At 40.7% G+C, this 25,937-nt stretch overlaps 1 protein-coding gene across 1 annotated transcript in view; it reads right to left on the bottom strand.

Annotated features, from left to right (window-relative positions):
* Positions 1–25,937, bottom strand: part of ern1 (endoplasmic reticulum to nucleus signaling 1) — a 45,350-nt gene that overhangs the window by 6,320 nt on the left and 13,093 nt on the right. The window contains exons 4-18 of the mRNA XM_084406029.1: positions 25,051–25,123; positions 24,754–24,826; positions 21,865–21,987; positions 20,431–20,532; positions 20,091–20,352; positions 18,343–18,421; positions 17,434–17,599; positions 16,973–17,088; positions 13,886–14,074; positions 11,558–11,804; positions 10,626–10,716; positions 10,004–10,193; positions 8,715–8,814; positions 7,696–7,895; positions 5,422–5,569 (exon numbers count right to left, since the gene is read on the bottom strand). Coding sequence (XP_084262155.1) covers positions 5,422–5,569; positions 7,696–7,895; positions 8,715–8,814; positions 10,004–10,193; positions 10,626–10,716; positions 11,558–11,804; positions 13,886–14,074; positions 16,973–17,088; positions 17,434–17,599; positions 18,343–18,421; positions 20,091–20,352; positions 20,431–20,532; positions 21,865–21,987; positions 24,754–24,826; positions 25,051–25,123 — 2,159 coding nt within the window. The remainder of the gene's footprint in view (positions 1–5,421; positions 5,570–7,695; positions 7,896–8,714; positions 8,815–10,003; positions 10,194–10,625; positions 10,717–11,557; positions 11,805–13,885; positions 14,075–16,972; positions 17,089–17,433; positions 17,600–18,342; positions 18,422–20,090; positions 20,353–20,430; positions 20,533–21,864; positions 21,988–24,753; positions 24,827–25,050; positions 25,124–25,937) is intronic.

Genomic DNA, 25,937 nt, shown 5'->3' with positions numbered 1-25,937 from the left:
AAGAGCTCGAGGGAATAGGCTGTGATACGAGTGTGTGTGTGTGTGTGTGTGTGTGGTACCGTGTGTGTTGGGCTGTAAGAGCTCGAGGGAATAGGCTGTGATACGAGTGTGTGGTACTGTGTGTGTGTGAGGTACCGTGTGTGTTGGGCTGTAAGAGCTCGAGGGAATAGGCTGTGATACGAGTGTGTGTGTGTGTGTGTAGTACCGTGTGTGTTGGGCTGTAAGAGCTCGAGGGAATAGGCTGTGATACGAGTGTGTGTGTGTGTGTGTGTGTAGTACCGTGTGTGTTGGGCTGTAAGAGCTCGAGGGAATAGGCTGTGATACGAGTGTGTGTGTGTTGGTCAGTGTGTGTTGAGTGTGTGTGTGTGTGGTACCGTGTGTGTTGGGCTGTAAGAGCTCGAGGGAATAGGCTGTGATACGAGTGTGTGTTGGTCAGTGTGTGTTGAGTGTGTGTGTGTGTGGTACCGTGTGTGTTGGGCTGTAAGAGCTCGAGGGAATAGGCTGTGATACGAGTGTGTGGTACTGTGTGTGTGTGTGTGGTACCGTGTGTGTTGGGCTGTAAGAGCTCGAGGGAATAGGCTGGGATACGAGTGTGTGTGTGTTGGTCAGTGTGTGTGTGTGTGTGTGGTACCGTGTGTGTTGGGCTGTAAGAGCTCGAGGGAATAGGCTGTGATACGAGTGTGTGTGTGTTGGTCAGTGTGTGTGAGTGTGTGTGAGGTACCGTGTGTGTTGGGCTGTAAGAGCTCGAGGGAATAGGCTGTGATACGAGTGTGTGTGTGTTGGTCAGTGTGTGTTGAGTGTGTGTGTGTGAAGGTATCGTGTGTGTTGGGCTGTAAGAGCTCGAGGGAATAGGCTGTGATACGAGTGTGTGTGTGTTGAGTGTGTGTGTGTGTGTGAGGTACCGTGTGTGTTGGGCTGTAAGAGCTCGAGGGAATAGGCTGTGATACGAGTGTGTGGTACTGTGTGTGTGTGTGTGTGTGTGTGTGAGGTACCGTGTGTGTTGGGCTGTAAGAGCTCGAGGGAATAGGCTGTGATACGAGTGTGTGTGTGTTGAGTGTGTGTGTGTGTGTGAAGGTATCGTGTGTGTTGGGCTGTAAGAGCTCGAGGGAATAGGCTGTGATACGAGTGTGTGTGTGTGTTGAGTGTGTGTGTGTGTGTGAGGTACCGTGTGTGTTGGGCTGTAAGAGCTCGAGGGAATAGGCTGTGATACGAGTGTGTGTGTGTTGAGTGTGTGTGTGTGTGTGAAGGTATCGTGTGTGTTGGGCTGTAAGAGCTCGAGGGAATAGGCTGTGATACGAGTGTGTGTGTGTTGAGTGTGTGTGTGTGTGTGAGGTACCGTGTGTGTTGGGCTGTAAGAGCTCGAGGGAATAGGCTGTGATACGAGTGTGTGTGTGTTGAGTGTGTGTGTGTGTGTGAGGTACCGTGTGTGTTGGGCTGTAAGAGCTCGAGGGAATAGGCTGTGATACGAGTGTGTGTGTGTTGAGTGTGTGTGTGTGTGTGTGAGGTACCGTGTGTGTTGGGCTGTAAGAGCTCGAGGGAATAGGCTGTGATACGAGTGTGTGTGTGTTGAGTGTGTGTGTGTGTGTGTGAAGGTATCGTGTGTGTTGGGCTGTAAGAGCTCGAGGGAATAGGCTGTGATACGAGTGTGTGTGTGTTGAGTGTGTGTGTGTGTGTGAGGTACCGTGTGTGTTGGGCTGTAAGAGCTCGAGGGAATAGGCTGTGATACGAGTGTGTGTGTGTTGAGTGTGTGTGTGTGTGTGAGGTACCGTGTGTGTTGGGCTGTAAGAGCTCGAGGGAATAGGCTGTGATACGAGTGTGTGTGTGTTGAGTGTGTGTGTGTGTGTGAGGTACCGTGTGTGTTGGGCTGTAAGAGCTCGAGGGAATAGGCTGTGATACGAGTGTGTGTGTGTTGAGTGTGTGTGTGTGTGTGAGGTACCGTGTGTGTTGGGCTGTAAGAGCTCGAGGGAATAGGCTGTGATACGAGTGTGTGTGTGTTGAGTGTGTGTGTGTGTGTGAGGTACCGTGTGTGTTGGGCTGTAAGAGCTCGAGGGAATAGGCTGTGATACGAGTGTGTGTGTGTTGAGTGTGTGTGTGTGTGTGAGGTACCGTGTGTGTTGGGCTGTAAGAGCTCGAGGGAATAGGCTGTGATACGAGTGTGTGTGTGTTGAGTGTGTGTGTGTGTGTGTGAGGTACCGTGTGTGTTGGGCTGTAAGAGCTCGAGGGAATAGGCTGTGATACGAGTGTGTGTGTGTTGAGTGTGTGTGTGTGTGTGAGGTACCGTGTGTGTTGGGCTGTAAGAGCTCGAGGGAATAGGCTGTGATACGAGTGTGTGTGTGTTGAGTGTGTGTGTGTGTGTGAGGTACCGTGTGTGTTGGGCTGTAAGAGCTCGAGGGAATAGGCTGTGATACGAGTGTGTGTGTGTTGAGTGTGTGTGTGTGTGTGAGGTACCGTGTGTGTTGGGCTGTAAGAGCTCGAGGGAATAGGCTGTGATACGAGTGTGTGTGTGTTGAGTGTGTGTGTGTGTGTGTGAAGGTATCGTGTGTGTTGGGCTGTAAGAGCTCGAGGGAATAGGCTGTGATACGAGTGTGTGTGTGTTGAGTGTGTGTGTGTGTGTGAGGTACCGTGTGTGTTGGGCTGTAAGAGCTCGAGGGAATAGGCTGTGATACGAGTGTGTGTGTGTTGAGTGTGTGTGTGTGTGTGAAGGTATCGTGTGTGTTGGGCTGTAAGAGCTCGAGGGAATAGGCTGTGATACGAGTGTGTGTGTGTTGAGTGTGTGTGTGTGTGTGAGGTACCGTGTGTGTTGGGCTGTAAGAGCTCGAGGGAATAGGCTGTGATACGAGTGTGTGTGTGTTGAGTGTGTGTGTGTGTGTGAGGTACCGTGTGTGTTGGGCTGTAAGAGCTCGAGGGAATAGGCTGTGATACGAGTGTGTGTGTGTTGAGTGTGTGTGTGTGTGTGAGGTACCGTGTGTGTTGGGCTGTAAGAGCTCGAGGGAATAGGCTGTGATACGAGTGTGTGTGTGTTGAGTGTGTGTGTGTGTGTGTGAGGTACCGTGTGTGTTGGGCTGTAAGAGCTCGAGGGAATAGGCTGTGATACGAGTGTGTGTGTGTTGAGTGTGTGTGTGTGTGTGAAGGTATCGTGTGTGTTGGGCTGTAAGAGCTCGAGGGAATAGGCTGTGATACGAGTGTGTGTGTGTTGAGTGTGTGTGTGTGTGTGAGGTACCGTGTGTGTTGGGCTGTAAGAGCTCGAGGGAATAGGCTGTGATACGAGTGTGTGTGTGTTGAGTGTGTGTGTGTGTGTGAGGTACCGTGTGTGTTGGGCTGTAAGAGCTCGAGGGAATAGGCTGTGATACGAGTGTGTGTGTGTTGAGTGTGTGTGTGTGTGTGAGGTACCGTGTGTGTTGGGCTGTAAGAGCTCGAGGGAATAGGCTGTGATACGAGTGTGTGTGTGTTGAGTGTGTGTGTGTGTGTGAGGTACCGTGTGTGTTGGGCTGTAAGAGCTCGAGGGAATAGGCTGTGATACGAGTGTGTGTGTGTTGAGTGTGTGTGTGTGTGTGAGGTACCGTGTGTGTTGGGCTGTAAGAGCTCAAGGGAATAGGCTGTGATACGAGTGTGTGTGTGTTGAGTGTGTGTGTGTGTGTGAGGTACCGTGTGTGTTGGGCTGTAAGAGCTCGAGGGAATAGGCTGTGATACGAGTGTGTGTGTGTTGAGTGTGTGTGTGTGTGTGAGGTACCGTGTGTGTTGGGCTGTAAGAGCTCGAGGGAATAGGCTGTGATACGAGTGTGTGTGTGTTGAGTGTGTGTGTGTGTGTGAGGTACCGTGTGTGTTGGGCTGTAAGAGCTCGAGGGAATAGGCTGTGATACGAGTGTGTGTGTGTTGAGTGTGTGTGTGTGTGTGAGGTACCGTGTGTGTTGGGCTGTAAGAGCTCGAGGGAATAGGCTGTGATACGAGTGTGTGTGTGTTGAGTGTGTGTGTGTGTGTGAGGTACCGTGTGTGTTGGGCTGTAAGAGCTCGAGGGAATAGGCTGTGATACGAGTGTGTGTGTGTTGAGTGTGTGTGTGTGTGTGAGGTACCGTGTGTGTTGGGCTGTAAGAGCTCGAGGGAATAGGCTGTGATACGAGTGTGTGTGTGTTGAGTGTGTGTGTGTGTGTGAAGGTATCGTGTGTGTTGGGCTGTAAGAGCTCGAGGGAATAGGCTGTGATACGAGTGTGTGTGTGTTGAGTGTGTGTGTGTGTGTGTGTGAGGTACCGTGTGTGTTGGGCTGTAAGAGCTCGAGGGAATAGGCTGTGATACGAGTGTGTGGTACTGTGTGTGTGTGTGTGTGTGTGTGTGAGGTACCGTGTGTGTTGGGCTGTAAGAGCTCGAGGGAATAGGCTGTGATACGAGTGTGTGTGTGTTGAGTGTGTGTGTGTGTGTGTGAGGTACCGTGTGTGTTGGGCTGTAAGAGCTCGAGGGAATAGGCTGTGATACGAGTGTGTGTGTGTTGAGTGTGTGTGTGTGTGTGAGGTACCGTGTGTGTTGGGCTGTAAGAGCTCGAGGGAATAGGCTGTGATACGAGTGTGTGTGTGTTGAGTGTGTGTGTGTGTGTGAGGTACCGTGTGTGTTGGGCTGTAAGAGCTCGAGGGAATAGGCTGTGATACGAGTGTGTGTGTGTTGAGTGTGTGTGTGTGTGTGAGGTACCGTGTGTGTTGGGCTGTAAGAGCTCGAGGGAATAGGCTGTGATACGAGTGTGTGTGTGTTGAGTGTGTGTGTGTGTGTGAGGTACCGTGTGTGTTGGGCTGTAAGAGCTCGAGGGAATAGGCTGTGATACGAGTGTGTGTGTGTTGAGTGTGTGTGTGTGTGTGAGGTACCGTGTGTGTTGGGCTGTAAGAGCTCGAGGGAATAGGCTGTGATACGAGTGTGTGTGTGTTGAGTGTGTGTGTGTGTGTGAGGTACCGTGTGTGTTGGGCTGTAAGAGCTCGAGGGAATAGGCTGTGATACGAGTGTGTGTGTGTTGAGTGTGTGTGTGTGTGTGAGGTACCGTGTGTGTTGGGCTGTAAGAGCTCGAGGGAATAGGCTGTGATACGAGTGTGTGTGTGTTGAGTGTGTGTGTGTGTGTGAGGTACCGTGTGTGTTGGGCTGTAAGAGCTCGAGGGAATAGGCTGTGATACGAGTGTGTGTGTGTTGAGTGTGTGTGTGTGTGTGAGGTACCGTGTGTGTTGGGCTGTAAGAGCTCGAGGGAATAGGCTGTGATACGAGTGTGTGTGTGTTGAGTGTGTGTGTGTGTGTGAGGTACCGTGTGTGTTGGGCTGTAAGAGCTCGAGGGAATAGGCTGTGATACGAGTGTGTGTGTGTTGAGTGTGTGTGTGTGTGTGAGGTACCGTGTGTGTTGGGCTGTAAGAGCTCGTGGGAATAGGCTGTGATACGAGTGTGTGTGTGAGGTACCGTGTGTGTTGGGCTGTAAGAGCTCGAGGGAATAGGCTCCGAGCAGAATGTTAGCCTGTCGCTGCAAGGACTTCCCGAACGGGTGCTGTCCTCCAGAAAGCACATAGTAGAACACACATCCTGCAGAGAAGATGTCCACCGTGCACGTCTGAGGAGGAGAGACAGGACACATCTGTTAGTGCTCGTCACATGACTCTCCCACTGTACTTGTGCTGCGTTCACTGCATGTCATAATAACTGTAACTAAATCTCTGTATGCTTTCGAATCACTGAGAGAAATATATAAAATATATAAAACAAGCCTCTAGAGATCGTTGGTGTCCTTGTGTGTGGTAAAAAAACAATGCATTAAAAGGCAAGCATGGATTTTTCTTTCAATTAGTGCAATTCAACTAGCTTTTTTTGTTTCAAATTATACGAAGTATATTTAGTTTGGTATTTTTACTATTTGCAATGGGAACTACAAAGGGCACAGAATATGAATTGCTGAATTATTGAGAATTTGGTCAAATTAGAATATTGGTGACACTGTAGCATGAGACTAAATTAGTTAATTGCATATCATGAACTAACAATGAATACTTTTATTGCACTTACTAATCTAAGTTCATGATTTTTCAATGTGTATATATATTATCACTGTATTATGGTACACACACCGATTTGAGTTTGAGGAAGCGAATTTGTAAAGCGAAATAAAATGGACCGAAAATTGCCTGTTGAATATAATAGGTTGTAATTTAAAAAAATATATATATTTTGGAAGTGAAATCTGAATTTCAGCCCATAAAAATACAATGCATTAAAAGGCAAGCATGGTTAATGCAATGCAATCAATCAAACAATAAACAATAATGTATTTATAAATGAACAATAACAGATTAATATCAATAAAAATGTGTTATTCATTACATTACTACAGAAACATGGGCTAAATGCAGTCGTTCACAGATTACTGGAAACAAGATTTCAGAATGGAAATCAGACTCAAACACACACTCTGATACCAATGCACTTATAAATGAAGCATAAAGCCTTAATACAAAATACCTAATTAAAACTATCAATGTTTACAGTGAGTATATACATAATTAACAATACTGTGATGAAACAGTATCACATTACTACTGATAAAGATTTTTTGGTCACGAGTTCGGCTTCATATGCAGTGTGATTTAAAAAACAGAATCTTTTTCATTCTTTTAGGTGTGTTTAACCCTTGTGCAACCCTAGAGACATTTTTGTCTTTTTCATTGTTGTTTTTTCTTTTGTTGATATTTTTGCCTGTATTAATGCCAACTGCATCGATTTTGGCACAGGTGTGTATTTTTATTGGAATTTGACTATTTCACCCCCATTTCCTTTAATGAATCTATTTTACACTAGTAACGCAAAATAGTTCCTCTCAAAAACCTTTTGGACAAAAATATCCCCATTGAAACCCATTAAAACTGCAATTTTTAATCCCAGGGCCATTCAACTATAAAATGATGTAATCTTTGTTAAGAGGCTTTCATTCTGTTAGCAAGGCTTCAAAAATCTTAATTTTTACATTTCTTTTACCAGATGGTGCCATTTTTTTTTTTTTTGGCCTATAAAGCAAATACTCACTTTATTCCTGTTTTCTGATTATGCCAGTTGGATAATTTATGCAGCTATAATTGTGTGTGTGTGTCTGTGTGTGTAATATTTGAGAGAGAAAAACTCAACTGCAAATCCCAAATCCGGCCGCTGTGTCCCAGTGAGTTTTGCTGCATCTAATGGGGAAAATCTGGTTCTGCGCTAAAACTAAATCAACCTCAAACTTGAAACACGACTTGCTCAGATTTATGGCTTTGCTTTTCTAGCAGTTTTAGAGTTAAGCATTCTCTTTAATGTTAATGTTAAGCTTCTTTAAAATGAGACCAAGCTTAAGTCTGTGCTCCCGAGCTTCACATTCGTATGACAGATGTTGGTTACACTTTATTTTAAGGTGTCATTGTTACAGTGTAATTATATATTTAAGTACTGAGTAATATTAATTAACTACATGTACTTACTATAGGGTTAGGGATTGGTTGAGGGTTAGTTGTATGTAATTATGCATAATTTACTGTTATTAATATGGTAAGTACATGTAACATATGTAACAAGGATACTGTAAAATAATAAAGTGTTACCCAGTTTTTTGACAGGGACATTTTTGTCCACAATGCACCTGTGTAACGTCTTTAAACTGATGCACGAGGGTTAAACCGTATCAAACGTGACACACGGGATGTGTTGAGCTCTCACCGGGTTGTGCTTGGCGTCCTCACTGAGCACTTCGGGAGCGATCCAGCCCTCAGTTCCCGGGACGCCTGACTTCCTGCTGAAGCTGTGTCGGCCCACCGCCAGCTTCTTACACAGCCCGAAGTCTGAGATCATGGCCTTCGCGCGCCCGTGTGTGTTCGGCATCGACACCAGGATGTTGTGCGGCTTCAGATCTCGGTGGACTATCAACCCACGAGAGACACACGAGTGTTACCAACAGATTTATACTGATTATTTTGCCTAAAAAAAGCAGACTAGTTAAAGGAGTAGTTCACTTCAGAATTAAAATTTCCTGATAATTTACTCTCCCCCACGACATCCAAGACGTTCATGTCTTTCTTTCTTCAGTCAGAAAGAAATGAAGGTTTTTGAGGAAAACGTTCCAGGATTTTTCTCCATATAGTGACTTCAATGGGGTCCAACGGGTTGAAGGTCCAAATGTGAGTTTCAGTGCAGCTTCAAAGTCTTGACACGATCCCAGCCGAGGAATAAGAGTCTTATCTAGACAAACCATCCGCCATTTTATAAAATAAAATAAACATTTATATACTTTTTAACCACAAATGCTCGTCTTGCACGTCCACGACTTCACTCATTACGTAATCACGTTGAAAGGTCAAGTGTGTTCTGGTTCAGAAATGTAGGGAAGGGCGAAAAACTTGGGCTTGACCTTTCAACGTGATTACGTAATGTGTGTCGCATTGCAGAGCTAGTGCAAGATGAGCATTTGTGGTTAAAAAGTATATAAATGTTTATTTCTGTTATAAAATGGCGGATGGTTTGTCTAGATAAGAACATTTGGACCCCATTGAAGTCACTATATGGAGAAAAATCCTGGAACGTTTTCCTAAAAAACCTTAATTTCTTTATTGACTGAAGAAAGAAAGACATGAACATCTTGGATGACGTGGCGGAGAGTAAATTATCAGGACATTTTAATTCTGAAGTGAACTACTCTACTACTTTAAACATGCATCACTGATGTCACAGATAATGGTTACCTATATTCAGGGAATGTAAATGAGCCAGTCCAGACATGGTTTGCTCTAGCAGTGTCACTGGCTCCAATCCGTGCCGGTCAAAATCCTTCCGTTCCACATACTAAAATAAAACAAAATAAGTAAATAAATAAATAAATGAGGCATTATTTAAAAATAAACAACAATATATTGCATTGCATGACTTAAAAACAGAAACTAAACTGAGCATTTTAGGCAAGATTTAAGGCGTGACGATGCTCTTCTTCATTCTTTGCTCAAAGTTCGAAACACGTGACCAGCGATCACCGTTAACAAACATCCGACGATAGATTGCTTTAAAGCAGCATCTTTACTGTATTAAACATGAAAAAAAAAATAAGTGAAAAAAAAAGAAAGAAAGAAAGTGAAAGAAGGCGGAGCCTCAGAGCCACACCCACACATTACAAAAAAGAAGGCGTAGCCTCAGAGTCACACCCACCTATTACATAAAAGAAGGTGGAGCCTCAGAGCCACACCCACCTATTACATAAAGAAGGTGGAGCCACAGAGCCACACCCACCTATTACATAAAATAAGGTGGAGCCTCAGCGCCACACCCACCTATTACATAAAGAAGGTGGAGCCACAGAGCCACACCCACCTATTACATAAAGAAGGTGGAGCCACAGAGCCACACCCACCTATTACATAAAATAAGGTGGAGCCTCAGAGCCACACCCACATATTACATAAAAGAAGGTGGGGCCTCAGAGCCACACCCACATATTAAATCAAAGGTGTTTACCAGTCATTCAAAAGTTTCCAAAAGATCTCGCTGTGGCAAACTGTTTCTCAACTCCCTAAACGAACTTCGCTTTGGCCTGATTTTGTTCAAAATGACGTCACACCAGTTCTTCGATTTTGTTTAATGTATATCAAGGCCTCAAGGCTGCTTGGGAAATTTAAAACAGCAAGGTTAAACTTAAACGAAGAAGAAAACTCTAAGATCCTGCCTGAAGTAAAGGAACGACACACCTGTGGAAAAGATGGACTCGTTTGTGTCTTTCTGCTTCCACTGAATTACGACTTTCTACGAATTACCGTATTTCTACGAGGTTAACTTTCTCAAATCATGCTGGATAACGTGATCATCAGGCTCTTCCGTGTCAGTTAAAGTAAATTATTAGGGCAACATTAATTAATCCTTTTTTATATGTGTTAGACATTTTAAAAAAAGTGGTTAAAATCTATTTCCATTGTAATATTCAATTTGTGTTTTTTGACCGGAAACAGCAGTGAAGCGTCAGGTTGTGTGTGTGTGTGTGTGTCACCTCCTGCAGTGTGTAGCTGCACAGCTCTATGGCGATGTACTGGAACTGCCGGTCTCTCTCAGTGCAGAAGTAGCGGATCACGTTCGGGTGCTCGTCTGACTCCCGCAGGAGCTGAACCTCACGATCAGCAAAACTGAAGCATTCTGGGAGAATCCTCTTCACAGCCACGGGACGGTTATCAAACTGACCCCTGAAACCCAGTCAAGTCCCCTTCATTTATAAAGCGCTTTAACAATACAGTTCATTCATAAACACACACATAGATCTGAAACAGTGAAAGCACATACAAACACTACAAAGGAAGGGTTGGGTATCGTTTTAATTTGATCGATTCCTATTTTTGATTCCAATAAGGTAAAAATAGAATATTAGGCTGCTGTCAATTTAAGAGCTGCACGGATCCAATACACACACGCCTGAAAACGAGTCGTCTCGCGCTTGAATGCTTTAAAATAATATTGAAATGCTCACAAAGGAATCGATAAGAGGAATTGAAATTGTAATTCTATAACAAATATCCGTTTCCTGACCTCAAGTATTCGATTCTGGAATTGGAACTGATTTTCGATTCCCAACCCCGGAACTGGTTGTGTGTGTGTGTGTGTGTGTGTGTGTGACTTGCCTGTACACAATGGTTCCCTCAGCTCCGTGTCCGAGCACATCTCTGGGGCTGAACGTGATGTTCCCAATCCGGACCATGTTGGATTCTTCCTCTGAAATTAAAAGCCAAGAACAAAGTAAAACAACAGAAGTCACTTATGGACACACACATCAGGCCAATGAGATTAAATGGAGACGATACACTACCAGTCAAAGGTTTTGGATCGGTGAGATTTTTAATGTTTTTAAAAGAAGTCTCTTCTGCTCACCAAGGCTGCATTTATCTGATTAAAAATACAAAAATAGTAATATTTTTAAATATTATTACAATTTAAAATAATGGTTTTCTATGTGAATATACAGTCAAATGTAATTTATTCCTGTGATCAAAGCTGAATGTTCAGCATCATTACTCCAGTCTTCAGTGTCACATGATCCTTCAGAAATCACTCTAATATGATGATTTGATATCAAGAAACATTTATGATTATTATCTACGTTGAAAACTGTTTTTTTTAGATTCTTTGATGAATAGAAAGTTCAAAAGAACAGCATTTATCTGAAATAGAATCTCTAGTAACATGCTGTTCTTTTGAACTTTCTATTCATCAAAGAATCCTGAAAACTGTTTTCAACACTGATAATAATCATAAATGTTTCTTGAGCATCAAATCATCATATTAGAGTGATTTCTGAAGGATCATGTGACACTGAAGACTGGAGTAATGATGCTGAAAATTCAGCTTTGATCACAGGAATAAATTACATTTTACTGTATATTCACATAGAAAACCATTATTTTAAATTGTAATAATATTTAACAATAATACTGTTTTATTTGTATTTTTAATCAAATAAATGCAGGCTTGGTGAGCAGAACAGTTCTTTCAAAAACATAAAAAAATCCCAAACGTTTGCCTGGTAGTGTGTATATATCAGAAGGACTGTCCTGACCGGTGTCGTCGTGCTCGTTGGCGGAGTGTCCCGCCTCGGGCTGGGACAGGTTGGAGTGGTTGGAGGCGCGCGGGGTGACGTTGGGGCTGCTGTGGGCCGAGCTCTCGCACCGGGGCCGGACCGACTCCAGGAAGTCTGAGTCTGCGGGCGGCTGGAAGACGAGCTGCTGCCGCTGAAGGAGCTCCAGCTTCTCCTCCATCTGCTGCTGAAACTGCTGGTGCTGGAGCTGCTGCTGCTTCTGCATACTCTGACCAGAGACACAACACAACACTGTGATCAGAGACACAACACAACACAACACAACACAGTTATCTCCATCTGCTGCTGAAACTGCTGGAGCTGCTGCTGCTTCTGCATACTCTGACCAGAGACACAACACAACACTCTCATCAGAGGACGACAACACAACACAGTTATCTCCATCTGCTGCTGAAACTGCTGGAGCTGCACACTCTGACCACACAACACAACACAATACTGTTATCAGAGGACGACAACACAATACTGTTATCAGAGGACGAAAACACAACACTGTTATCAGAGGCCAACACAATACTCTGACCACAGGACGACAACACAATACTGTGATCACAGGACGACACAACACTCTCATCAGAGGACGACAACACAATACTGTTCTCAGAGGACAACACAATACTGTCAGACCTACGGCTACATTAGGGATGCACCGATATGAACATTTAGGCCGATACCGATAACCGATAATTCTTTAAATTTGAAAGCCGATAACCGATATATTGGCCGATAAATCTAAATCCACATTTTTATATAATTTTAACCTGATTACAAAAACAAAAGTCTCTCCATTAAAATCCATGTCCCAAACACACAATAATAATAATGTTCTCATTATAATTTTATATAGCTTATATGACAGACTGTTGCACTTTACTGTATTTTCCTTTTTTGAAGTGATTTCAATCATATTTCAAGCAATTCAAACCCATCATGTTGAACAGTGCGCATCTGAAGAGTCTCAGCTGAAGGAAATAATACATCATTTATAAATGTTTAATGTTTATTTAATGTTAACATTAAAAACATATACTGGCTGATACCGATATGGTGGCCGATATATCATGCATCCCTAGTCTACATTCATCCGGAATCATTTTAAAACGTTCCCTGTCCCTGTTTCAAGCGTTTTCCAAAAGTTGCGCATCCAAATTGAAACATCTGAAAATGTTTAAAGGGGTCATATAATGGTACATGCACTTTTACAAGTTGATTGTACTGAAATGCGTGTTGGCAGTGCCTGTACACAACCATCATATAATGATAAAAACCCATCCAGTGGTCTTTTTTTTAATCTTCTTATATGTTTTCCCCGTCTCAAATCGAGCCGTCTGACCGTGTGACGTCACAAGATCAGACGCCCCTCCCACGATTGTTAACTGAGAGCAGCGTTTCAACACAGACCCGCCCTCGCTCGTGAGCGAGCTGTCATCATAGTCCGCCATTGTTGATACGCTGGAGCAGAATGGCGTCTAAGCGATTGTGGTGTTCTGTTCTTGGGTGCAATAAGGAACACAGCAGTTGATGTTCCTAAATCTGAACCGCTGAAGACGCAGTGGCTGAGTTTGTTTTCGAAGGGAATATTCCCCACGATCAACAGCAATGCTTTCATGTTTGCGCGAATCATTTCACACACCAGACTGCTTTATAAACGAGGGTCAGTAACATTATAAAGCTGGTTTTGCTAAGAAGCTGCTCCTGAAAAAAGGATCGGTACCAACTATTCGTGTTCCTTCTGCACCTCCAGAAGAAGAAGTGAGTGTATGGGTTTAAGGGTTTAAGGGAGAAGGGTTTAAAACCCTTAAAAAGGTTTTATTAACCTTTATATTAATATTTATATTAATCTTTGCAAATCGCTTGCTGCACGCTTCACTATGAATGCGGCTGTTTACACTCAGGGTACATTACGGCATGTTTTCTATGTACGACGTTCTCAATATAATTCATAATCCCACGTTTATAATGAACAACGCGTTACGGTTATTGTGTTATTATTTCAAATGGTGAACGCACAGAACAGAGGGGCGGGGTGAGCAAAGCTCATTATCATTTAAAGACACATGCACTTAAACGGCGTGTTGAAAACAGAGCTGTTTTTGACCAGGTAAAATGAGTGCTTTCTTACAATACTAATGAGAATTTTTAATTAAAGTATATCACAGACTTTTAATTTAGACCCTAAAGAATCATAATAACTTGTACAAAAATGGCATTATATGACACCTTTAAATCACCTCATTTGACCGAATGAGTACGTTTCTAAAGGGAAGATCTCCTTGGGGGTGTGTTTACCTTGGGATAGGTGATGATGAAGGCCACCCAGCCGGCCAGGAGGAAGGTGCAGAAGATGATGGTGGCCATGTCCTTCAGCATGGAGTCCACTGGCGTCTCCACGCGCGGGACACGGCCGGGCTTCTCCTGCAGGGACGACACCGGCGGAGGCAGCGGACTGTTGTCCTCCATCCCACTCTCATTCACTTTCTGAAACACATTTTGGTATTGACATATCAGTTTCAAAGGCTATTTCATGGCAGATACAGATAATAATCGATAAAATCAAACATATCTGTACAACACCTGTAAAAATAAACAAAACTATTCTGCGGTACTTGTAATACAAATTGTGAACGTTTTTCTAGGCAATCTTGCATGTTTTATGTTTTGTAGTCAAGAGCCCTATTCGGACGGTATTTGTTTCTCATGTGGACGTCTGTAAAAATACATTTGATGATTGAGCATTATTGATGAACACCTGCTGTTAACAAGCAAAATCACATAAGAACTACAACTGATTTCAATCACAGCAACAGCCTTAAGCCCTATTCAGACGGTAACTGTTTCTCATGTGGACGACTGTAGAAATATAAATGTGCACCTCAGTGATAAAACTCATGCATTCAGATGGAGATTTATTGACGGTGGAGGAGCGAATTTTGTGATCCTACGAACCCGGGAAGTCGCATGATTGTCTGCTGTGAATAAAATGTCATATGCTTGGAATAATACGGATACATTCATATTTAATTTAATAATATAAAAATAATGTCCTGTTTATTATGTGATTATTTAAATCTCCTTTTTAAGGTGGTTTGCTGTCTAACAATTTATCTCAAAAGGATGGATAATATTTGAAAAAATATGGAAATTAGCAGAAATGAAAATTAATGTAGCCTCTTATTTACACGAGATAAACATAAAGCTGCTTGGTTTATATTTTTAATCTATCTATCTATCTATCTATCTATCTATCTATCTATCTATCTATCTATAAATTACAGAACCGTCTGTCTGTCTGTCTGTGTGTGTGTGTGTGTGTCTGTTAACCGCATATCTCTCGAACCGTTAGTCCGATGGATTTCAAATTCGACAGGTGTCTTGTCACGGGCACGAGTAAGTGCAGTGCCAAGTTTGACGTTGTTTGGATGAGAAATGCAAAAGATATTGTTAAATATATCATTTTTATAAGGTTGTGGTTTAAAAATAAAAAATCTGACATTAGAGGGTTGTTTCGGTCAAAGAAGCCCCGAGAAGGTTGTGGTTTAAAAATAAACATTCTGACATAGACACTCTGTCAGCTACACTGTTTACTTCTGAATATTATAGTTTGGTTCCAAAACGTGATAAATCCATTTTGATTAATTTGAGTAAAAATGGGTTTTCTTTACCAAGAAAGTGGCAAGAGGAAAACCACTATTTTCTGTTTCAAACGTTCACATAGCATCTTTAGGTTATAATAACATAAACAATTCAAATCCAGATTTTGATTTTCAAAGATTTATTATAAAAACGGATTATTTTCCCCCAAAAATGCAATAAATTCATGACACTTTTTTTTTTTTCAAAATGCAATTAATCCATTGAATCAATATAAAAGTTATTTTTTATCATATTGAAACTGTTGAAATCAGCCATCGGGCATCTTTTGCACGGGCACTTTGCACTGCTCCCTGAATCAACGCGCTTATTCATTTGTGGATGTTAACTGAATCTGTAAGTCAGCTATGCTGTTTACTTCTGGATATTATATTTCATTCTGGTGCGCTTAACGTTATCGCTACTGTGTAATAGTAGCCCTGTGCTATTCACCAACTAAACATATCCTATTCAATGCGTTCACAGTCTCTTTCACGGGCATCATTTGTAGTAGCCTACTCACAAACTGTTTGCTCAAGCATAAGTGTTTTCTCGGAGTTCACTTTGTGCTTTCTACCATGCACAAATAAAAATGTCATTGAACTTTTGCTGTGTAATTGTAACAATGAGCACTCAAACACACCAAACCAACAATTACTAAAAACACACAAAAACTGATTTTGCACGGGCATTTTGCACTAGTGTATATAATTGCATAGACCTCATACATTTTAAAATTGAATTGATGTTCCGGTCCATGCTTTTTTTCTTGAAATAATGAAATGTTGTTCTTGTTAATTCCCAAGAATTGATAAAAGTGTACATCGTTATAGTGCTCGCAGTGATCAAAAAAGGATTTAAACAGTGATCTCCTCTTGTAAACTCAGAGATGTGGATTCGGACGGCGGTTAATTCATCACATGATCTTGGTGTTTGTCAAGAAACAGTCGGTGATTCGGCCGGGGATTATTACGCGGGTGGAGGGAGAAAAACACTGACATTCTGGATTCATACGCCAATAAAATCACAGAATAACCCCTTTAAATGTTAAAAATACCTTACGACCCCATGAGAAACAATCACCGTCCGAATAGGGCTAAGGAGTGATACAATTTTGCCATTTTGGTGATTCTTTGTCTTTCAATAAAATGGTCAGGGACATGATACCTTGTGTACAACATGTCTAGATTTGAAAGGGTAGATGCATATTTTCCCACCACAGAGTGTATTTCAAATATTTTTGATGACATCTGATGCGTATTCCAAAGCGTCTGATACAGCTGGGTCTGTATATGCAATTATTGTGGGGAGAATATTGGTTTATAAGCTTGATTGTGTAGATTTCGCTTTATATGAACTGCATACTCTAGTCAGGGATGGACCAGCGGTCTGTTTGGCCATGAAAGAACAGAGCAATTTGCCTTTTCTACTACTTCTATTATGTAGTTATTAAATGCACTGGGTGCTTTATGCTTTAGATGAGGGATGAAAGTCATTTTACCATCCAAGAATATCAATGAACAGTTACAGGTCATGACCACCGCAGATAGGAGTGGATGCATGCAGGGTTTAGAGGATCCTAAACAGTTTTCAAGTAACAACTCATATAATGTGTTTCCACTTAATCAATCATATTCATATTTAAACTTCCTCTTCTAAAACTACGTTGTGAAAGTCACTTATCTGGTGATTGTCTCCATGGGTTTATTACACATGTGATGGGATGTGATGTCGTTCTCACTGTACCTCTTCAATGGTCTTCTCTGTGGCCGGAGGGATGATGTTGACGTGCTGGCGAGGGATGTTCTCCGGAAACTTCTCCAGGATCTTGTTATGAGCGTCAGGTGGCGTCTCGTGGTGACCTGAGCGAGAGAAACATATCATACCTTATCAAAAGAGGGGAACATAGTAGAGCGCAAGAAAAGTGGGAAGATACTTATTAAGTATGTGTTTAAATACAATGTGTGTATACAAAATAATTATACACAATACACACACATATATTATGTAAACACACACTTTTATTCTAGTTTTTAGCAAACAGATCCCTTTTGCATTCGCGCTTTTCCCTACAACATGAAGATGCTTTGAGACTTTGTTACTGTAAAGTTTGTTCAACACAAGCACAGCGTCTCCACTAGAGGGCGTGATGGACACACACACACACACACACACACACACACACACATCTCTGCTGGAGTGTGTACCTATCAGCAGCAGAGAGTTCCTCATGAAGTTGATGCGGTTCCTCTCTCTCAGCGCTGCGCTGAACTTCACTGTTGTGCTGGGAGTGATCACACACTCCTGCTCATCTTCCACGCTCGAGTCCTGGTTACTGGGACCCTCCAGCATGGGAAACGTCCTGCCACGTGGCTGAAACGCACACACACACACACACACACACACACACACGTTATGAGCATGCACGCACTAGAACAGCACTAGGGACTTTTCAGACCTAAATAAAAATGTAAAAATCTGTATAAAAAAATAAATAAAATAAACTATTATTGCAGCACTCACTGTAAATATTTTTCCAAAGTCCTACTTTATTTCCAACATTCCATTGCTTAACACTCTGAAAATGATATATGGGATAATGAAGTAGTCTAAGATTAAGAAAAAGACAAATCTGCTTTAAAACTCATGTTCTTAGAAATCATGTTCTTTGTATTCATATGGTTCTGAAAATCTCTCATGCCATTAACACACACACACACACACACACAAATAATCTTATTGTTCATAGTCTTTGTAGTCAGATCAAAATTTTTCCCTTTATGCCCAAAAATATATTTGAAAATTAATTTTAGTAAAAAAAAAGAAAAAAAGTTAAACATACTCATCATATAAAAAAAAAGTAATTGAAATGGCATTCTAGAATTGCATTTGAATTAATTTAATAAATATTAGACAGAAATAAGAGTCACAATGTTGACCTGTATTTAGAAACCAAAGGCCTATTAAAAACCTATTATAGTCTTGAATGTGTTCAACTATAGACAACTTCATTGAAGACAAAAAATATATGTAATTCATATATATATATATATTCTAAAATCAATCTAAGCATGTAGTCCCATAAATGCATATTTGAGGTTTTTAATGGCACTCACCACAACAGTGACTCCATCATGCACCAGTGAGGGAGACGCGTACAGACCAGTGGAGTGTTTCCCTACATATAACGTGGACCTGTCAGAACAACAGCCAAAACCAGCGAATTACTCAGAGCTTGTTTTCCAAAGTTACATTCTTTGCCTGTCAAGGAACTGCTAGGTTTTATACAATGGCTAATCTTTATTTATCCATGCACTAATACTGCATACTGAAAGTCTTTAGGATGATGACAACAACACTCCCAAAAAGAGATCCATATAGTAGAGTGAAGATTGAGCTTACTCCAGTTACTGTAATATGCACTATATGGACTGAAGTATCGAGACGCACGTCTTAAAGTCCCCCTGTGTTGAAAATAAAGCTTTTAATGTTGTTTATGTGTCTATGTGGCGTTTTTAATGTGCTTTAAGACAAACCATGTGTAAGTTCATAAGTCGACAGCATTGCTGAGTGTTTTCTCCTTTAAAACTGCAGTGAACCAAAGACAGTCTCAAAAACACGCTTTGAAATCGCTGGTGTTTCTGATGTCACAAACTACCTTGTAACCAATCAGATCAACGTGTGATCGTCAACCAGTGGATCTCTGAGCTGAGTGAGTGAGTGGAGGCGGGGATCATTTGCATATTCATAGAACCACGCATACTAAATGAGGCAAGGGTATAGAGTTACATTCAAGCTAGTTTAAGGCATGACGAATTTTTTTCAAGTAAAAAAAGGTTTAAATATGTAATTTTGGTGATCAAAGATGAGTTTTAAGAGATAAAATTGACTACAGGGGGACTTTAATTGTTGAATTCAGGTGTTTCGATCAGACCCATTGCCACAGGTGTAGATAATCAAGCACCTTTCCAAACATTTGTGAAGAAACTGGTCATTCTGAAGAGCTCATTGAACTCAAGCATGGCACTGTGATAAGATGCCACTTGTGCAATAAGTCAGTTCTTGAAATTTCAGCCAACTGTAAGTGGTATTATTGAAAAGTGGAAGTGTTTAGGAACGCAAAAGACCACATAAAGCCACAGAGCGAACCGGTCAATGAGTGCTGAGATGCATAGTGCGTACAAATTGCAAGCGCTCTGCTGATTCCACAGCTGTAGAGAAGGGGGGTGGATGGATTGATAGCATTTCTTCATGTCAGATACAGATAATGCAATCTTGAGTATCTGCCAATACTGATGCCAATCTGATTAAATAAATAAATGAAATAAGTGTGAGTGTAGACCTCTTACTGCAACAAATTGTGTATCAAGAGCATTCTTAAAATCTTATGAACAATACATTTGTGATTTGTGTATTACTACAATTTCCAGAATCAGTTCTTCCCCACACTTCTTAAAAGACAGACAGGATGTGGCTTAGATATCGGAGACGCAACATGCAAGTCAAATCATGTCAGCTCAGCAAGAACCAAATTTGAGTAAAATGTGGTTTCGCAAGTAAACATTAAAGAAAAGCAAGAGGTTGCATGACATGACATGACCAACACTGTCGATAAGGTTAAAACTATTTGGTTACTCTTTATTTTAAGGTGTCATTGTTACAGTGTACTACATGGTTAACTACATGCACTTACTATAGGGGTTAGGGTTTGGATGAGGGTTAGTTGAACGTAATTATGCATAATTTACTATGATAAGTACATGTAACATATGTAACAAGGACACTGTAAAATAAAGTGTTACCACACATTTTTGTGGAAATGAAGCAAATAAAAATAAAAACATAGTACTTGATCTTATCTTACAGGAGTTTATCTTTGGTTTTCTTCTCGCGGGGAAACGGATACGTCCACTGTGTGATGCGGCCCACCTCTCCCGACATGAAGGTGAGATAACGCAGAGTTTCGACGGCCACGTTGGTGTGTGCGACCTTGCGAAGGCCCTCGCGCTGCCAGATGTAGATGGCCACCACTGGAGAGTTATAGTTCTGGACCCACTGCACGTCCCCGGACTCACTGTCCACCGTCACCACCAGCCCATCCCCGTTGGACACGAAGTGGGCCATGTCTGGAAGAACACAGGAAGAACAGTGTAATGTGGAAGAGATCTGAAAGGGTTTCCAGACTGCCACTGACGGATCCTCACTGTATTTGGTGTCGTCGTCTGGAAGGGTGTAGGCGTAGTCGGAGTAAGTGGCGTTCCAGCGAAGCTCTCGGCTCTTGGTGTCGTACATCGTGATTGTGTATTCTGAGGAACAACACAATCAGTGGATCAGCAAAGCACAAATCTTTGAGCCCGATCATACACTCGACTAGGCGCGCGCAAGTGTGTTTTGCTAGTTTCAGCCCGACGCACTTTTCATTTTTCACGTCCTCTAAAACTCTTTTACTTATCTTATACTTTATATATTTTACTGTTAATACTATAGTGAGTACATGATCAACAAGGACACTGTAAAATAGTGTTTCCACTCTGTTTATATGTACTACCCCACATTTTGCAATCTGATTCACATATTCGTTTACATGTGCATTACATGAACAAATGTGCAGTCGCCGTGATTTTGCCAAATGCAACTTGTTCCTGGATCAACATATTTAGTTCCTGTCTGAGATTTAGTCATAATTTAAAGATGGTTATTACTCCTCTATTCATAATAGATGTCAACTATATTTTAATCAGTAAATATTCTGAAATATGAAATGCAATATACAGCATATAAATCATTATTTATTTGTGCACCGATTCAAATGTTTATTTAATTTCTTAAAACATCCTTAAGCAAGTTTGTTTATCTTTCAAATCAATTCAATACCATGATAAAAACTTTTAACAGTTATTGTAATCTGAAAAATGTATACCGTCACTTGTCAGTATTAGGGGTGTAACAATATATCGTGTCACAATATATCGCAATGCAAAAATGCAAAAATATGTATCGTGGATAGTGACAACATGTATTGTGTATAGTTCACCCCAAATTAAAATTACTGTGAAAAGAATTCAAGTTTTCAGAGTTTTAGTGTCAGTACTACATTAAACTACTATATATAATGTTGAATATAATGTATAATAATGCAATATTTGTGGGTCCTGATAATGCCAAATGTTACCAGTAAAAAGTGGCCTACATTATTTTAAATATATCTAGTCAGTGAAAGAGTGCAAGAATATTCATCTAAAATAGTTCAGTGTTTTCAGCTTCAGAATCATGAATATGTTTATTCTGGTGTCTCCATTGCCCTGTGCTTTAGGTTTCAACACCAAGTCCAAAAGCCGATTCATTTACACACACAATGTAATATCAAATTGAGCATTTTAATCAACAGAACACTTTTTGTTAAACTTTTATCAAATGTCTTGGAGTATCGCAATAATATCGTATCGTGAGTTCAGTATCGTGAGATGTGTCGAATCGTGACATGAGGGGATCGTTACACCGCTAGATTCACATTTCAGTTGGAAGCGCTAAGTGTTTTTTTGTTCTTCCTGCTCATGTAGACGAACAAACAGAGCTGATCTGAAGCTGAAACTGAGAACGAGGCCCAGGTCAGGTACAGGTCCAGGTCCAGGTCTCACCTGTGCGTCCGAGGTACAGCAGAGATGAAGATGGACAGAACATCTCAGCATAAGAGGAGGTCAGCGTTTGCTGTTTCTCACCGGTCAGCAGATCCACAACATACCACACGTCCTGCTTCTTACCTACACACACACACACACACACATCTCATGCTCAAACCTTCATATACTTCATACAGTTATTCATGTTTCAAATTCAATTCAAGATCAGCTCTGTCATTCTCATTCCGTTTGCAAAAAAACAGACGTGTAATAATTTCTTATTGCCTTAAATAAGCTTGAATGTAACTCGACACCCTTGCCTCATTTAGTATACACGGTTCTATGAATATGCAAATGAGCCCCGCCTCTAACTAAATAAATAACTCTTTTTTTTTTTTTAACAGAAATGAACCATCACTGAGCTTACTTAAGCTGTACTGTGACGCTATTTTCTTCTGGAAACAAACTTTGTTGCATTATTTTCCTGTAATCTCTGTAAAGCTGCTTTGAAACAATCTGTATTGTAAAAAGCGCTATTTAAATAAAGGTGACTTGACTTGACACCAGCTCAGAATAACTGATCGACTCGCTCAACTTTACCGTAGCAAATGCTGGCAAGTGGAAATATTGCTTTAATTCATAAAAATATGTTTAAACTAGAAATTAATTGAGAAAAACAGGCGATTTCAAAGCGTGTTTTTGAGACTGTCTTTGGTTCACTGCAGTTTTAAGGAGAAAACACTCAGCAATGGTGTCGACTTATGAATTTACACATGGTTTGTCTTAAAAAAAAAAGACATATGAACAACATTAAAAAGCTTGATTTTCACCACAACGGGACTTTCGATCACACTAGCCTCATGTTAACATGTAAAATACCTTTGAAAACGTTTATTCTGGTGCATATCTTGATTATTATCTTTTGTGTTAATCAACAGCATGCCACAGATGCTGTATATAAAGATCAACTGTACTGATCCTTTAAAGAATGGAGTTGGAAAAATTAGATGGCTTGATGACATCGTCTGAAAGGAAAAGTTCATAATTTTCATCATTTTGCACCAACGAACAGCAAAGCCAGGAATAAAGCACACTAATATACAAGAACTACTGAATAAAATGGAAAGAGAAGTGGTCATTTACATATTCAGTGCATGCTTTTCCCATGTGCTCGTTCTTTTCCCCCGTTTCATTTAGCCTTTTATAATCTTAGAGATCAAAAGTCCAAAGATAACTGATGCATTGTGGGTAAATGTTCTCGTCAGGATGTGTAAACACACATCAGCACGTCAGATCAAACACACCACATGTTTATCTCTGGGAAGAAGTGTGGTTTTGAGTCAAACAGAGCTATTTCCTGTGATATTCAACAACATTTGAGACAACTTCAACGTTAATGTTTGAACCATTAATAAATCTAATTAGGAGAGATTAACAAGTAAACGGGATTAAGATACTGTCTGATTTAATCAGTGTTTGGCCTGCTTCTTTGGGCTGGGTGCGTGTCATTATAGATGTGTCTGTGCCTTGTGATTACGCACTCTTGGTGGTTCAGAAAGGGTGGCACAGAGAGACGTCTTATTGTGGTGTTTACAGTGAGATTATGAAGCAATCCCACAGTGCCCACCCATCCACAGTGAGGCTGTTAGGAGAGACCAGTTCCTCAAACGTGTGACACTCCTGTTAGTCATGTCGAATCAACGTTTAAAGTTCCCCTGTAGTCGATCATTTTATCCCTTAAAACTCATCTTTGATCACCAAAATTACACGTTTTTTCCTTGAAAAAATCCTTAAACTAGCTTGAATGTAACTCTACACCCCTGCCTCATTTATTATACGTGGTTCTATAAATATGCAAATTAGCCCCGCCTCCGCTCACTCAGTTCAGAGATCCACTGGTTGACGATCACACGTTGATCTGATTGGTTACAAGGTAGTTTGTGACGTCAGAAACACCAGCGATTTCAAACCGTGTTTTTGAGACTGTCTTTGGTTCACTGCAGTTTTAAAGGATTATTTCACTTCAGAATTAAAATTTCCTGATAATTTACTCTCCCCCACATCATCCAAGATGTTCATGTCTTTCTTTCTTCAGTGGAAAAGATATTAAGGTTTTTGAGGAAAACGTTCCAGGATTTTTCTCCATATAGTGTCTTCAATGGGGTCCAAATGTGAGTTTCAGTGCAGCTTCGAAGTCTCGACACGATCCCAGCCGAGGAATAAGAGTCTTATCTAGACAAACCATCCGCCATTTTATAACAGAAATAAACATTTATATACTTTTTAACCACAAATGCTCGTCTTACACGTCCACGACGTCACGCATTACGTAATCAGGTTGAAAGGTCACGCGTGTTCCGGTTCGAAAAACTCCATCTCATTTTCTCCTCCAACTTCAAAATCGTTCGACACCGTTGTTTTACCTTTTATTTATTTTATTTTTTTGTAAAAGGGTTTTGATTTGGTCTTTGAAACTGACATTTCGATCTTCAACCCGTTGGACCCCACTGAAGTCACTATATGGAGAAAAATCCTGGAAAGTTTCCTCAAAAACCTTCATTTCTTTTCGACTGAAGAAAGAAAGACATGAACATCTTGGATGACGTGGGGGAAAGTAAATTATCAGGACATTTTAATTCTGAAGTGAACTAATCCTTTAAGGAGAAAACACTCAGCAATGGTGTCGACTTATGAATTCACACATGGTTTGTCTTAAAGCATATCAAAAACACCACATAAACAACATTAAAAGCTTGATATTCACCACAGGGGGACTTTAATATCTCTAGTCCTAACTACAAGCTATAGTAATAGTAATGCTTGACTTAGCAAATACCAGTGACAAAACCAAACTGAACTGAGGTTGAGCATAGGGCCAGAATAAGAGTAACAGGAGGAGTCTCTCACCCATGTACAAGATGCCATCAGAACTGCGGCAGGGCGACGCCTGGACCAGCTCAGGAATGGTGAACGGCAGTTTCTGCAACACACACACACACACATTACATATGATAAGCAACTTTTTCTTTCAGCAAAAGCAGTCTACTCATTTAGTGTGGGTGCTACTATTGCCACTGACCTCAGGTGTCTCACTTTTAAAATGATATTGCTCATTTCTAAAACTATCATTACTAAAAATATCACCGTTAGCTTCCAGAGAAAGAGGAAGTCCTTCAAGAGAAACGGAAAGAAGTTGTCTCTCACCGTCAGACCCTCGTTGTTCTTTCCTCCAAGAGAGTAGAGACTGCCATCGTTGGGGTCCGGGAGGAACGCAGGCCTGTGAAACAACAGCAAACACTTTTCATATCAGATAGGATTTATATCCTGTAAAAAAAAAAAACTGTATCTGTATCTACTAGATATAATGCATGAACAAATTACTTGTATGAATGATGTTATTTATGATATATTCTCTATAGGGATGCACCAATATGAACATTTTGGCCGTTACCGATAATCGATAATTATTTATATTTGAAAGCCGATAACCGATAATTATTTATATCTGAAAGCCAATAACCGATAATTATTTATATCTGAAAGCCAATAACCGATAATTATTTATATCTGAAAGCCGATAACCGATAATTATTTATATTTGAAAGGCGATAACCGATATATATTTATATTTGAAAGGCGATAACCGATAATTATTTATATTTGAAAGCCGATAACCGATAATTATTTATATCTGAAAGCCAATAACCGATAATTATTTATATCTGAAAGCCGATAACCGATATATATTTATATTTGAAAGGCGATAACCGATAATTTTTTATATTTGAAAGCCGATAACCGATAATTATTTATATCTGAAAGCCGATAACCGATAATTATTTATATTTGAAAGGCGATAACCGATATACATTTATATTTGAAAGGCGATAACCGATAATTATTTATATTTGAAAGGCGATAACTGATAATTATTTATATCTGAAAGCCGATAACCGATAATTATTTATATCTGAAAGCCGATAACCGATATATATTTATATTTGAAAGGCGATAACCGATATATATTTATATTTGAAAGGCGATAACCGATAATTATTTATATTTGAAAGGCGATAACTGATAATTATTTA

This window comes from Rutilus rutilus, assembly GCF_951802725.1.
Source record: "Rutilus rutilus genome assembly, chromosome: 1".
Taxonomy (NCBI): domain Eukaryota; kingdom Metazoa; phylum Chordata; class Actinopteri; order Cypriniformes; family Leuciscidae; genus Rutilus; species Rutilus rutilus.
The sequence above is the reverse complement of the archived record's forward strand: the minus strand, read 5'-3'. Positions and strand labels throughout refer to the sequence as shown.